Source organism: Diadema antillarum, unplaced genomic scaffold (genome assembly GCF_040938485.1).
Source record: "Diadema antillarum isolate AM-2024a unplaced genomic scaffold, OU_Dant_1.0 scf00000074, whole genome shotgun sequence".
In the NCBI taxonomy this organism is placed as follows: Eukaryota; Metazoa; Echinodermata; class Echinoidea; order Diadematoida; family Diadematidae; genus Diadema; species Diadema antillarum.
This window is the reverse complement of record NW_027270963.1, coordinates 3,420,001-3,436,377: the sequence shown is the minus strand read 5'-3', so window position 1 is coordinate 3,436,377 and position 16,377 is coordinate 3,420,001. Positions and strand designations below refer to the sequence as shown.

General features: G+C 36.7%; 1 protein-coding gene across 1 annotated transcript in view; it reads right to left on the bottom strand.

Annotated features, from left to right (window-relative positions):
* Positions 1-531: 531 nt before the first annotated feature.
* The window catches only part of LOC139717365 (uncharacterized), a 57,396-nt gene continuing 41,550 nt past the window's right edge, over positions 532-16,377 (bottom strand). The window contains exon 5 of the mRNA XM_071628869.1: positions 532-735. Coding sequence (XP_071484970.1) covers positions 532-735 — 204 coding nt within the window. The remainder of the gene's footprint in view (positions 736-16,377) is intronic.

The following is a 16,377-nucleotide window of genomic DNA, read 5'->3' as shown; positions in this document are numbered from 1 at the left end:
GAAATCATGAAGAGAAACCTGCATTCTCTGTGTTAAATTTCTGTTATTTTGCCACAACTCAGCAAAAAATGGCACAAAAGGGAAAAAGTTTTTGACTGCTAAATCACTGACCACAAACATGATTTCTTTATTTTTCCGCACATATTGATGGAATAGTTGTAAGCTGATGTCATCAGCATCCCTCCTGATTTGCACATGTGGTAAAGACAAATATCATTATTGCAAAATAAGTTTATAAGGATGGCTGATAGATATAGATAAAAAGTTCTCAAGACAAACAGACATCACTTGGATGTCACACCTGGGTGATTGCTGATTGGCGCAAAATCATCAGTTGCCAATTGGCCATTGTTTGAGGAAGATGACAGCCCATCCTCGAAACTGTCACAGGTAAATGCATCTTTTGGATTTGCTTAGAGAACTCTTTATCTATACAATATCATTATTATTCAAGAACATGTAAAGTATGAAATGCAACAACATTTTCGAGTTAAAAGTCAAACTGATGAAACATCTAAAATTTCATTTGTATCATGTTACTCTACAGACATTCATCTTGAATTTGGTGTAGATTTGCACCCTCAATTCTGGCTCACCTGGCACTACGAAATCTTCCACATAGCTACTGTCATCAATGAGAGACTGGTTCTCAAAATCTACTGGCAGTGACCGGATCGTCAGACGGTACTCCTCCTGAGGCCAAAGGTCGCAGAAGCAGTCAAAGATGAAATCATACTGCAAGGGGGTTGATAATGAGATCAGAATTTGTGGAATCATTATTAAGTTGTATGTTGATCAAGCAGATAAAGGAAATATTGCATTTCAACATTTTACAGATGGTAAATCATAACTCATAAAACTATAAAAACACTCTGAGAGCGCAGACCACCGCCAAGCAGTTACTTTCCATTAAAGGACAAGTCCACCTTCATATACATAAGGATTGAGAGAATGCAGCGATATTAGTAGAACACATCAGTGAAAGTTTGAGGAAAATTGGACAATCCGTTCAAAAGTTACGAATATTTTAAGTATCTGCGCAGTCACTGCTGGAAGAGAAGACTACTACAGTGCATGATGTCACATGCGTACAACTATATAAGGAAAATAAAAAGACAATTTCACAAAACTTTACTTTTTGAATAAAGTGCACATTTCTTCGACTTGCTACTGACGTATGTTAAGGGTAATATTATATCCCCTGCCTTCTGAAAGAGAGAAGTTGAGTGTTCTTTTGTTATGCTGGAAAAATGGAAATATGTTGAATTTTCTTTATTCTTTCTTTATATCATTGTACTCATGTGACATCACAAGCTATAGTAGTCTTTTCATCCAGCCGTGACTGAGCAGAAACTTCAAAAATTCATAACTTTTTAACGGATTGTCCGATTTTGCTCAAACTCTCACTGATGTGTTCTACTAATATTGCTGCATTCACTCAACCCACATGTCTATGAAGGTGAACTTGTCCTTTAATGATCTTGCTCTTCCATAGAGATCAGTGATTTAATTTCCACCCACTGAAAAATCGCCCGATTTCCCAATATAGAGGCTTTTGTTATGTCATAAACCCTTAGATGCATGGCGCACCTTGCCCCGGCAGAAACTAGAGCATGCACTTTAGTGCGCGCATGAAAACTTCAAAATGCGCAGCTTGAACTCCCAAGTTCATTGACCCTACATGGTAAAATATCGAAAATCCTTCATAAAACCCATAAAAATGTACAGATCACTACCAAAATCTAATCATCTGTTCTTTGTGTCATTTTCAACCTTTCCTGCAAGTTTCATCCAAATCCGTGCAAAAATCTTTGAGTTATTTTGCACACGGACAAACAAACAAACGAACAAACAAACAAACCAACCAACAAACCAACGGTAATGAAAACATAATCTCCTCCCTTGGCGGAGGTAATAACATACATAACCAAACATGAAAAAATAATACATGGGGAAATATGTACATATATATATATATATATATATATATATATATATAATATATATATATATATATATATATATATATATATATATATATATATATATATATATATATATATATATATATATATATATATATATATATATACACACACACACATATAAATCCCCAACTGATGATTGGTTTGACACAACACTTTCATTAGAGGTAAAATGTTAGCGATGAAAAAATGTCAGAAGGAAAAATGCCAGTTTTAGCCATAAATCAAGTTGTTTTCAAGCTTGGGGTATAAAGAAACCTCTATTTCAGAGTATGCAGGTTCTTTTTTTTTTCTCTCTCCCTCATCGTGCTTCTCTATACTGGCAAATAAAACAACAGCAATGAAACTTCCATTTTTCCCTTTGTCCACTGTTTATGCTGGTAAAAACACCTGTGGGAGTTTGCTTGCTGGCAGAAACTTCTATCGAATCAATCAGCCAGTCGCCTCATATCTTCCCCTGACAGCCCCAGGATGTGTAGAAACACTTCTTTTTTTCTGCTTCTAGTCTATACGTACTTAATGACACTTTGACATGCACAAGCAAATTATCTCAAAAATAAGAAAATGTTAGCTACCATGAATCTGAACTTCATTTCGATCCAGTTATACAGGAAAGAACTGAAAACTGGGCAAGGACTCAAGAGTGAATATATGGTGTCATACAGATGACAGTAACATCAGCCATCTTGCTCACAAGACTACAAATCATTCTTCATTGTGTACACACATTAACCAAGATTTTCAAAAGTCTGTCTATAGCTCTTAGGCTAATTCTTGGTAGTACCACACCAGTTCTTTTCACTAGAGGACAAGCTGCTAAGATAGAATGCAAACAGGTCAGTGAAAAGTTTGTGTCCGTGTGATGAAAGCTTGTAGCTATTCTTATTCATACTAAATCACAGCTCTTGCAATTTACGAGAAATAGCTATTCTTTTTTTTTAATTTTTGAACAGGTAAAACTTTGAAAAGTGAGAAATCTTACATAAATATAAACATACAACTTCTCAAGATATACTAGAGAGTATAGGCTTTCCCTGCAGAAGACAATACATCAATACACACTATCCTTTAATTCGCCTTTCCCTGTGGCTGGGCCAACGAAAAAAAAAGTGCTTCCCACAAGCCCGCAAGGCAATATGACATTCGATAGTAACATTACAAAACATAGGCTCATACATATTATAAGAAAACACTGCACGAGTGAAGTCTTGGAATGAAAAATGACTACACCTGCTATTTTTAGAGTCCAACCAACACCTAGCTGGAAGACCTAGTGGCATTCACGTGGATATATTTGCTCTTCACAAATAAATGTTTCAATCAATCAGAGCCATACAGAAAGGCATTCACTCTGTTCACTGCATTTACCTATATCTTCTTACAGCTACATGTGCCTTTGTATTGAGAATGCTTTCAAATCATAATGAATTCCTCATTCAGGAAATTTCTCCTTTTCAAGACAGCAGTGCAGAGGCGATGATGATATTTTCAGAAAATATGACAATAAATGTTTGCCATCTCTTCACTGTGAAATGAGAGAAGCGATAAAACTGGACTTTGAGAAACAGTTTCACTCAGATTCCAACACATAATGCTTTTCAGCAGAGATAAATCTAAGAGAAATGATACGAGGAGCCCTTTTTAAAGTGCACACTGGAATATGTAAAATTTACACATGATATACAACAATTGTTTTCTGTGGGTTTGCCTGTTTGTTTAAATACACATGTATTCTACATGGCACATAGTCAAGCAGCTGACAAGCATCAAATACTTTCCTACGCTTGATTACCGTGGCTCACGAACAATAACATAGCGGTGAACGAGCAGAACTTTCACTGAAGAGGGGGCTACGTGACATCATGATATCACGCATCGCATGTACAGGTGTATCCAGTTGTGTACCTTCATTTGTCTCAAAGTAAGGCCAAAAAAAAAAAATTGTTGCATTGGCGTAACCCGCCCGACCCTAAAAATTCCGCCGACCCCATGTTTTTTTATTATTTTTTTGCTATCGATATCAAATATCTTGTTGATTGCAATCGCGATCGCGATCGCACAAACCCGGAAGTGGAAACAGCTCTGGGGATATCGGATGTACGAGGGAGTGATCTAGCGCCTCGCATAAGCCTTCCTTGATCAGTACGTCATCTGTTTCCAACACGGACGCGTACTCTAACAAGATTTATTCAGTGTATACGTAGCATTCAGACTGCAATGTATTGTGCACAGTTTTGCCATAGGTTTCTTGTGTGGAGAACTTACATGAATCTGTATATGTGGGACTGTAATAGAGATCGCCGTGTGCGATGAAAAGATCGTACATATGGGTCAATTTGCATCTATCTTATCTAAGTCAAAATAGTAAAATATGAAGTGAAAACATTCAGGATAGGGATTTCAACATCTTTAAATTCTGTGAAGGGGTATAATTCCAGTAATATCGGTCTCATAAATGATTTGTAGAATAGATGAACACAGCACATTCGGTGCAGCAGTTGTAACTGTTTACTGAGCTGAGCACGAGTTTTACACGTAAAATGCAGGTAGCAAAAAAAAAAAAAAAAAAAAAATCCGCCCGACCGACCCTATTTGAAAATCTCATGTTATGCCAATGCAACATTTTTTTTGTTTGGCCTAACACAGGTAAAATAGTAAATGTATTTTTTTCTATCATTTAAGAAATATTACCCCAAAAAGGTAATATAGCTAGCCACATGTGTTTAGAAAGAACACAATGATATGCATTATCTCATTCAATTGAGGGCTATCTTCACAGAGTATGCCAATGATTTGCCAAGGGTGTGAAAGTTACAAAAATTGGCAAGGTCCAACATTTGTATTTTAGTCTGAACAAGATCACCAAACCTGCACAGGGATTTGGAAGTATCGTCTGCAGCTGTTGAGAAAGGAAGGAGGAAGGAGAACGAGACAAGAATTTATTTGACTTTAACTCTCCTTGGAAACATGCTGCCCTGTGATTATTGGAACATTTGAATTGTTCACATGTTGAGTGTTATAGTGACTAGCCACAGTTCAGTAATGCTACGCATGATTATTGGCATGCACGTCATGAAAAGTATGCACAAACTGCACAAGAATGGTTTGGGGCTCCATTGTTTGGTAAATTACTGAGAGAAAAACTTCTGCAAATGTTGAACTTTGCCTCTCATTTTTTTTTTTTTTTTTGACATGTGCATCCTCCACAAATCATTTACTAGACAGTGCAGTGAAAACAACCCCACAGGATCATTACTGGGTCAGTTGATTATTACCAACATCAGTTTGGATTTAAGTTCATGTAAAGCCCAATAAAACGTTCTAATCAAACCCATTTTTTGCCCTCATCATCTTCACACAGTCTCATTTCATTGCAGAACTTGTTGATAAAAACTGTAATACCAGTAAAAGTTTTTGCAAATCACCGTAAACATTCATTCTGAACTGACAAATCACATCTTTGTGATGCCATTGTCAAAGAAGTAATTCTCAGCTTTCTTAAGTGATAACGCAATTCTCTCTTATTCTTCTTTATTTTTTTTAACAAATATAATTTGAAATATTTTAACTTCTGGTGCATAAAATGTGCCCCATCTATTAAAAAAAAAAAAAAAAATGCTGCTGCAGTAATCACAACAAAATAAAAGTCATGTAACATGCAATACCAGGAATGTTTCACTGACTTCTACGGTAGTGTCACAGATATGTTGTTTAAATCTGAACATTGATTAAACAGAGTTCACCATAAATTCACAAGCTCACAAATCTGGACCATCCAAATCAGTACATTTTGGGGCCACACACACACACACACACACATACAAACACATTAACACGCTCAAAGCTACAAATAAATACAAAGAATGTTGACATTTACTGAGATTTACAGCACCTTTTCTTTCTTTTTTAATTGCAAAGACCAACGATTCATATAGTGGTTTTCTTCTCACCGAGATCATAAAAGAAAGGCACATATTTCCGCATGGTCTCACACTTCATCAAATACACCAAACTTCATATCGCTTGCCTGGCTATAGTTTAGCTCATTGGCGATATGACTGTACTGCACCATGCATATAAATCACATGTAAATGTGGAATAGCTCAAAACGGCAGTTACAGTTATCTCACACACGGCGTGTGAGTTTCTCCCCAATTTCAAGGAACACTCAGCTGCGTAAGGCAGTCTGCCTTGCATCGGATCATGCATTGTATCGGATCATGCATCATGTTTCAGATCATACTTCTCCCTCATTTCTGGATATGACAAATGACGAGAACTTCTCTTTGCTTTACCATACACATGTTGCTGGGGTTTTTTTATCTTTCTTATGCTGATTACTTCAGGTCCTCTAGAGTATTATGCTGCATCATGGCAAGAATTGAATGACAAGACACTCAAGCTGTCTCCTGTCTGCGAGGTAGGAAATACTCCACAAATGGGAGACAGAATCAAGGTTTTTTACATACATGGTGGAATACAGCTACAGTGTCATGCATTGTGTGTCTGAATGAATCCAGTGCTATAATATGTCTGGAGAAATGATGTAATTCCAAATTCTTTTATGGGAGAAAGATGGGGGGGGGGGGAGGTAGGAAGAAGGTGCCGGAAGAATGGTTGGAATCGGCGGCATCAAGTACCTGATAGAGACATATTGATGTGCTGACAGAGTGCTGTTTATCAACTTCGATTGTACGGTAACTGATTTACACACTCGCCACATTCAGTTGTTCTCTCTCCCCCCCCCCCCCCCCCCCCCCCCATCTGTGACTTTACATCACTCCCACACTGAGAGGTGTCACAATACAATGAACTGGGATGCTAATTTTTACACCACCTTTTGAATACAAAAATGAGTGAAACCATGCTTGAAATTTCCTCTTCCTGACGCTGATCAAGACCAACTTCTTCCTCATTCCAATTCTTCACTCTCTGTTCACATTGCAAATAATAATAATAATAATAATGATAATAATAATAATAATGATAATAATAATAATAATAATGATAATGATAATAACCTTTTGTGATTGAACACTCTCATTTTCCACTGATATCAAACCTGACAGCTGCATTTTGGTGTTAGAATATTGCATGTAGAATTATAATTCAAATTTCTTCGAGGATTTGACAGAAAAGTAGTTGCATCATCATCTTAACTCATTTGAAAGCCTTGCACTTTTTAAGCTACTTTAAGAGAGCCAACAATCAATTCTGATATCTAATATGACCCTGGCCTCTTCCACACCCAACCCCAATGGAAACATCCTAGGAACATATAAATATCTTATTCAGATCAATGATTTTAGAAAAACAAACAATGAGAATTCAACATAATGAAAGAGCTCTTTACTTACCTCTTCCAGAAGAGAGGGGGAATAGTATTGCCCTTTAACAGGTATTAACAGGTATTAGTAATAGATCAAATGAATGTGTTCTTTTCATGAAATAATGAACACTTTTGCATTTTCTTAACATCAGACTTCCAATGTGACATCACACATTGCTATAGTCCCCGTATCCAGCTATTAAGGCACTGGATTTTACCAAAGACCTCAACAATTGCACAATTTTCCTAAAACTTCACTATTTTAATGCGTCCTCCTAAGATTTCTGCACTCACTGAAACCACATGTATACAATATATGAGGAAAATTCCCCTTTGATTTGAATACACATTTGTCAGGCTTAACATTTTTTGCACGCAATGTCATCGATCAATCACTAAATGTGAATGTGCTGCATCCTCCTTTCAAGTTTCTGCATTAACTGCTGGCTTAGGATCGCAGATTTGAAGAAATGCCAATTCTCAGTTACTCTCAAAATCATCTCCGAAGTATAAGAGCCAGAGGCTACCGAGCAATCTAAAATTATCATAGCAGCGGAAGGATATATCACTGAATAAGTTATCAAATCAACACTGGGTGGAGGACACGATTCTCTCCATAATTTGTTGCTAAAGGTCACTCCGTCTTTAGCGTAACTGTAAAAGTCAACAAAGGATTGATATATTCATCCATTGATATATTCATCCGCAAGGCCAGAGAGGGGGCAAAATAGTTTGAGGTCTTGCTATTCCTGCCACAAGGGAATATACAATTAAATTGAAAGGGTTCTATGCTCCAACCCCTTCCTAATCTAACACAGGTTTTTTACTGTAAAGCAAGACATTCGTAGCATGAAATTTCTGAGAATTGGAGCCGACCAGCTTTTTGTGTGGCATGAAATTTTCTAAAATTGCCACTGGCATTCAATGTATATAAATGTACACAAGAAAATTCATGTGGATTTTGATTTCATAATTCTTGGCTCGTGTGAAATTCACGAAAGTAAAATTCACAATTTTTTGTTTGTTTTTACAGTAAAGAGATGAGCAGAACACTAATTGAAATATATCCAGTCTTCTACAGTGATCTGGTTTCCAACTGGATTCTTTCTTTCATCCCCCTCCTCCCCAACCTCTCTCTCTCTCTCTCTCTTCATTTTGCTCTCATTCTCATTTACCATTCAATATTTCAAATAAAGTGACAGAATGTGGATTCTTTACTGTTGCAAGCATCCTTCCCATATCATATAAAGGGATTGTATAGTTTTGGTTGAGACCTAACTCCAGGTTTCTAACACTTTGGGTTGAAATCATGAGAAATCTTTTAAGAAATATGAACTTAAAGAGTATGTAATTCCAAAAGGAATCCAAAATTATTTCATTTGATGAAAATTGGTTCTAAAAATAAAAGGTGGGACCCACCTTTCATTATGATTGCTTTGTTTTACTTTGTTTTTGGATATCTCAGCCATTCCAAAACCAATTTTCATCAAATAAACTTTGAATTCCTCTTAGATTGGTATGCTCTGCACTATTTCTTATGGTTTCTTGATATCTTGCAAAAAGTTTAAGCCCAAATCTCATCTACTCCAATACTATACCATCCCTTTAAGGGGGCATTTCATTATTTGTTCTCTTTCTTTCTTTCTTTCTTTCTTTCTTTTTTTTTTTTTAGTCTTGAAATTAATAACCTTCTTAGGATGACTTAGCTAAGTGAAATAATGTCTGTAAGTCAATGAACATATGTATGAACCAAACAATAATATAAATTGCAAAACAGAAAAGAATAACCTACTGTAAAAGTGGATATTTTTGCGTGAGTAATTTTTTTGCTCTCGGCTGGACCAAATGAGTTTCCCATGTTTTAAATCCAGTGGAATCAAAACATCAACTATAGAAACATATGGCATGTTAGTAAAAAATATTTGCATTCTTTTATTTTTGCATTAGTTTCTGGTTGCCCGGAACATGCGAGAATTTCAACACAACAAAAATTTCCACTTTTACAGTATACTTGCCAAACTTACTGCCCTTTTCTTTCTCATGCATTTGTGATTTTTCTTGGTATTCAATATGTTATCCAACTATATTCATCTAGTTGGGGGAAAATATCAGGAGAAAGGTCAAATTACTTCGCATATTAAAGAACAAGTATCAAACAAGAGTTTGTACAGGAGAAAGGATCTGCCTATATAATAAATCTATACAGACTTGACAAAATTCTACTTCTTAAATGCAGTTACCTTGCTTATGAGATCTAAATGGGGTTTTAAATTGCAGGCTATACACATAGTGTTTACTCATACATTATTCATGAATGATTACCTCAATTCTGGAAAGAAATACTTTTTTTTTTTTGCCCCAACCCTGCTCAAAACATATCAAGGACAACATCTTTCTTACAATTCCTGTGGGATAGGTAACATCAGCTTGTTTGCACATAGATTCAAGGAAAACAACATTTTTGGTCTTTTCGAGGAAGAAGATAAACAAGTAGATAGTCTTTCATTTCCCATCATCCACGCTGATATGAAAGGGCAGAATGAATAAACTGGGGTTTGATCAGAGTTAAACCATTCTGTACTGGAACTTGGTGGCCTGTGTATTAAGTCTATGGACATTTCAAACTTCAGTATGGAACGGGTTAATTCATGTTTGAGTGCATTTGTTGGCAAAACCAATTAAACTAAAAGTGGCATCAAGAAAAAAACAAACATGAAAGTACATGCTGACCACATTTCATTGAGCACTATACTTAAATACATCTATTTGAAGATAGCACTGTAAATAATTAACTAATCCATGGTTTAACGATCAACTGCAGTCTATACATATGCAACATTCCAAACCATTTCTAATTTAACTTCCGTGAATAGGGTCAGATCAGATGAACAGAATGCTACAAGCTACATCAAAATTGGACAACTGATAAGAAAGTCATGGAATTTCAAAGTTTTACAAGTTTTCACTAAATGCATACTTGGAAGAGGTGATATTTTTATATCACAAATCTCTCATTGAATTGTTTATATCTTCACCAATATATCATTGACATTATACTTTTGGTCTATGATTTTAAACAGCTGCAACTGCTTTCTCTCTTAAAGTCGATGTATTGTTACCAGCTTAATCAAGACTACAAAAACTTGATGTGAAAGATGCATCTTCATATCACTGTTGCCAATTTGAAGGATGTGTAGTTGCAACTAATATTACTGACTTACAAAAATATGGCAGACTTTCAAATTTCCTTCCCTCATGTTCAATTCTGAAGAAACCTTGAAAATAATTATGTTAGAACTCCTAATTCTACTTTATTTATCAGTGGAGCTAACTTGAGCAGGACTTCAAATGGTGCTTTTAATACTCGACAGGCACAATAATGCTAAATTCTTATATCTAGATTCTAAATTCAAATGCATCATTGCGCAACATTTATTAGACTTAAAGTCAATGCCACAATTCCAGTCTGTGCATTGAATGAAAACCTAAAAATGATTCCTGCTACTAACCTATGTTAACCAGTAACCAGCCTCATCCTAGAGCAGACCTCCCAACCTTTCAGACTGAAAAATAGGGATGGTTTGGCTCAAAAGTAGGACAGAAAGAGCAGTTCTCATTGGAGTGTGTAGTAAAACTATCAACAAAAATAGGAAAATCCTATTGAATCAAGAGCTGGGTACAATAGAAATTCAGATTCTTTCCTCCAAATTCAGAACGGTTGGGAGGTCTGATAGAGTAAATCTCCATTTACACAGAGCATGGGTAATGGCAATGGTTCAGTTTTTTGCTACGGTGCGCCAAAAGGAACCATGTCTGGTACTGCCAAAATATCTCTTCCCCGCTAATAATTTTGTTACGAAATTAATCTTCAACTGGTGATTTTGTTGCTCTTGATTTTGAGATAAGAATAACATTTTGGGTGACTTTGTACCGAATTACTGATTTTTTTTTTATAATAGAACCAGACATGATTCCTTTTGGCGCACCATAGCAAAAACACATGACCGTTGCCGATACTGCGCTTGGTATAGACAAACCCTAAGACCTGAAATACTGAGCCCTCATTTGAAAACATGTTTCATGCCAATCGACTCGTTTTCGTAATTAAGTCTGAATGAAAACTTGAATCAAGTTTCTGTACCACCTCTGTCACGTTTGGTTGATCAGTGACTTGTCGGAGGCATTTTCCAATCAAGTTTTCCATGATTCTGGGTGCACATTTTGTAATCTGAACAGTTTGACCTGCTCAACATATTTCAGGGGGGAGATCGAGCTTAGCAGGAACCCCTTGGAGCTTTGTACTCTTTGGACTATTGTACATCATGCAAACATTGTATGTTGTCTTGCCCGCACATTTCCTTGTAGGCCAGGCATTTTAACCGACAGTCCACGGAGTTTGCAACACACTGGTCTGCAACTCAAAAGTAATCCAAGAAACCCACCACCTTTCCATCTTGATTTTTTGATCTTCCCATCTGATATGGGCTTATTCTTGCTGTCTATCTTGAAGTATAGACATTGGTCCTTCTTGAGCTTCCATATTATGATTCTCGGTGTTCCTTTGGCAGGGCATCAAAACTTCTGATCCTGCCACTTATTCAGCTCATTTAGGGATGGGAACACTGCACAATACAGCACTGTCACTGTCAACATGCTAAGTCCCCTCTAAAAGCCATCTTCTCTCAATTTTCTTTGGGGTCAGGCTGCAACTACAAATAGCCTAATCTCCTACGTACAATGGCATGATGACTTATGAAAGGAAATACCAGACTCAGAGATTTCCAGCAGAGGTCTTGATCGATGGCCTACTTGCCGTTGTCATATCTGTTTTATCTTCGGCCTTTTTCTGTGAGCCATTATTCCTGCAGAGCTTGCTCAGAAACGAAGTGGCAGCAGGTCTATTGAACCAATACTTGCTACTCCCAAGACTTTCACTCAAAGAACCCAAGTGAGCCATGATACCAGTCTCAGTACACCTGACAACTGCAACTAATGGAGCATCACTTGCCTCTGTGATGAATACTAGTACACTTCTTTCCTCTTGTGATGCTGCTGAGTAGAAGTTAAAGGCCATCGATCAAATCTCATCCTCTACCAACTCTCCCACTTCCATGGCCCATGCTTTGGATACGACACACCACACATCAGCTTTTCCACGTCCACAAACTTTTCAGAGCCTGCTCCAAGGTTTACCAGTTCCCAATGAGATTCTTTAAGGTCCTGTTTACCTTTGGGAATAGTGATTTCCCACTCTTAGTTTCGCTCCGTGTGGACACAATAATCAACGAGCTTGTGAGTTCGTGTGAACCTCGCTTCTTGTTTGCTGCGCTATTTTTGTATGGGCATAAGGTCATCTAGCAAAGACTCTGTGTACTTCCGGTGTAATCATCAAGTGGGATTCGCTCGTAAGTTGTGACTTAAAGTTTAGGTGTGTGTGTGAACCTGCGTCGTGAATTCACAAGTGGAGCTAATCATCAACAGTTCGGTTTTCGACCTAAACTTCAATTTTGGCAAGTGTGGGTGAACTTAACTAGTGGTTATTTCAAAGGCCGTGCATCAGATGGATCTCTCATTGGGAGTGGCAAGATTGATGGGTTTCTGGCTGATGCCTGATGCCCTGATGGTACCAGGGAGGTGAGACTCACCTCCCTGATGGTACCAATATGTTCCAAAGAGCTATCAATGGGCCACATGAGAACTCTTTCAGTAGTACCATAAAACATGCCGGAACAACCTGTTCAAAGTTATATTATATGTGTACATCATGCATTTCCTGACAGCTCTTTTTTTAAACTCACGTTCATATTTTGTTCATTCCAGGCTAATCCATCAGGATGCAGAAGGCACCAGATGTTCCACTCCACCAGACAGCTGGAGGACTTCAGACAGATTATTTGGCCTCAACTTTCTACAAATACTACAGTCAGACCTCTGTTTTTCGACCATGTCAAGGCCGGCACCCATCCAGATATTAAAGCAATTTGGCCAGATGTAGGAAAAACAATGTTCACGTTCGTATGCACACTGTAATGATAGACTGAGAAATTGCAAAATCACAATCTATCTGGCGATGGTTGTCCCAATGAAGAACATGCAGCACGCAGTGGGTAAAAGTTATGTATAATTATATGTAGGCCTACAACGTGAATTTGTCTGTGTTAATGCTGTTCATGGTTTGTGGAAGTCATGTTGCAGCCAATTTTTTTTAAGGCATTAATTGGATCGGAGTGGAGCAGAATCTATTATAGGTAAATCATGTTAGTTTTGTAAAAGATTCGTGTTTGAAATCACTTTCTTTTTCATCTTCACTACATGAGCGTATCCGGATGATAAATAAGTCCAGATAATAGATGGTTGGATAATCGAGGTTGAACTGAATATATTTAGCAGATCCACATCACACACAGACACACACACACACACACACACACACACACACACATGTAAGAGTAAAACGGCTTGGATCACGTCAAAGTGAGATGAGATACGCAAGTGTAAACTACCTAATGTGGAATATGTTTCTAAATCACTTTATTGTCGCCCAGAACTTGCACTGAGAGACATATGAGGAATTTTCCATTTTATTTGCTCGTAAATTGTTCTTGGAAGTTTTTCCCATGAGATCATATCCAGGTACCATGAATTTTTACAGTTAGACGGCTTCTCACACTCACATCCCTATCCTTTACAGTATTATTGTCATCTATTCTTACAGTTTCCATTATCATGCCATAGTTGTTGTCTTTACATCGGCATATATCTGAAATTAAATATTTAGATTTTTTTTTTTCAAATGTGGACATTTGCTTACCACAGTTATTGTCTGCATTGACTGAATATCTGATACTTCCCTAGAGGAATAATTCTGCACTCACACTCGTGGTATTTCAAAAGCCATGGTCATCTATGTTCATCTATGGTGACAAGGACATTAACACTCTACAGCAAAATCACCCAAATTACCCAGTCTAATTCTCAATTTCAGGCTAGCAGACTTTCTATCAAATTTCATTTCCACATAGACATTCAATCCAGATCAGAATAGTCTTTCCATTTGACAATGAAGCCCAAATCCCAACCTGCTGTAAATGGCACTAGAAATTGTAAAAATATCCCATGCTTTTACCATTATTTTCCTAACATACTGAAGAAGTGTACCTTCCAGTTATCCACTAGCAAGATAAATGATTTGAATCCCTCGTATCCATTACAGATAGGGAAAAATGGACACAGAATGCAGCAATGTATGTAAAATAATTCATTACATGCTTAAAGACAATGTTTTATAACAAGCTCTGCTTCAATAAGCCGTTTCTGAGGCTTTTCCCCCCTCAACCATTCATTACAAGGTTTTTTGCAAGTCATTACTAATTACTCCACAGCGAGCAAAATGAATTAACTTACAGATTCCAAATCGTACTCCTTCACCATGAATATTCTCTCATTTGTCAGTCCCCATACAATCACATCTCATACTTACCACTATTTCCTGATCCCCTCAGAAGCAATAATCTTGCTGAACCCTTTCTCTTTTCTACTTAGTATTTTCTTTTTGCATCAATTATGGGTTTGTCCAGTCGGCAAAATGTCACAAGTTCAATTCAATGGCTTCGAAATTCAACGTCTATGTAGCTTTGAATTAAAGAAAAAAAGAAGCGGTTCAGAAAGTCCGATGTATTGGCACCTGCATTTTGTCAGTGATAGCCATGGAATTGTGTTAGAGAAATGTCTTGTTGGAAGGAATGAACAAAACATATTCATAGTGCATCAAGGCCATATCTATAGACATAAATTCTACGGATTATCTCAATATTTTGCAATTAACTTCTTACATTTGGTACATTTTGTTCTGTTGCTCTCATACAATGATTTATCTTTACTTTTTGTTTGTTTGTTTTGTCCTCTAGATTGTGTGTGGTGTATCAACAGAATTATCTACATTTGCCATTGAACTGTCCCATAAGGAAACCTTCAGTGCTATATGAGTGGTGTATCAGAACAAAAAATAAAGGGTTGTACATGTTTATTTTTTTAATAGTAAGTCTCGGAAAATTATTTCCGAAACACATTGTACTGATTAAACCTGTAAAAAACTCTTCAAGATTTTCAAATACAGCAAATAGTCTACAATGTAGTAGAAGTACAGTAAGTTTGTACAGTTTATGACTTCTCTAGATAATGATTATAGATGATAATGATTATATTGCACGGCTTTGATTCATGGAATACCAGGGAATATTGCACTTGTCAGGGCCAGTAATGCACGAGTTCATCTTCAATTCATGCAATATTCCCCGATATCCCACTCATTGCCATCCTATATAATAACAGATATTCAAGTGCATATATAACAATGTTTCACATTCAGGATTTCAAATTATATTTCCCTCACCTCTGACCCCAACCTTCATTACAATATGTTGTGCAAAGTTCCATCTTGTTCTTCTTTGTTTGTTTTTTTATTGGTGTCACAATAAAACCACTTAAAATGAAAGAAAGCTGTTTCATGATCACGCCATATTTTTTCCCCTTCTTCTTTGTTGTTTAAATTCATGTGTATTGCGGAAGCTTTGGCGGCACTATAAATGTATATCAGCACCAGCATAATATTTTCCAGGTTTATGGCAAGATTAGGGCAAGAAAGTTGAAGAAGACACGCTCTGCTGCTTAGATGGTTTATTGCTTAATATAAATTCAAGCTGCTGCTTTACTGTATATATTTGCAGGTACCGGTAGTATATATAGCATGTTGATCTTTTGAGCATTAACATAAACATAGCTTGTATGCTCATCAAATGTGAAGCTGAAATTTGAACTTGAAATGTAGTAAAGGTAAAATCCTTAGCATCTTCTTTCTCATTAAGAGGATGGTGTGTGAATGCTCAAACAAACAAACAAACAAAACAAAACAAACACTACCCAAACTTGTACTGAATATTGTTGTTTGCTTTTCAATTCAACTTTGGATGTGTGCCAAAGTATGCATACATCCCATCAAACAGTTACAAAATGATGATGACAACTAAAACTACAACTAAAAACTTTCAAAGTTGGCAAAATCTT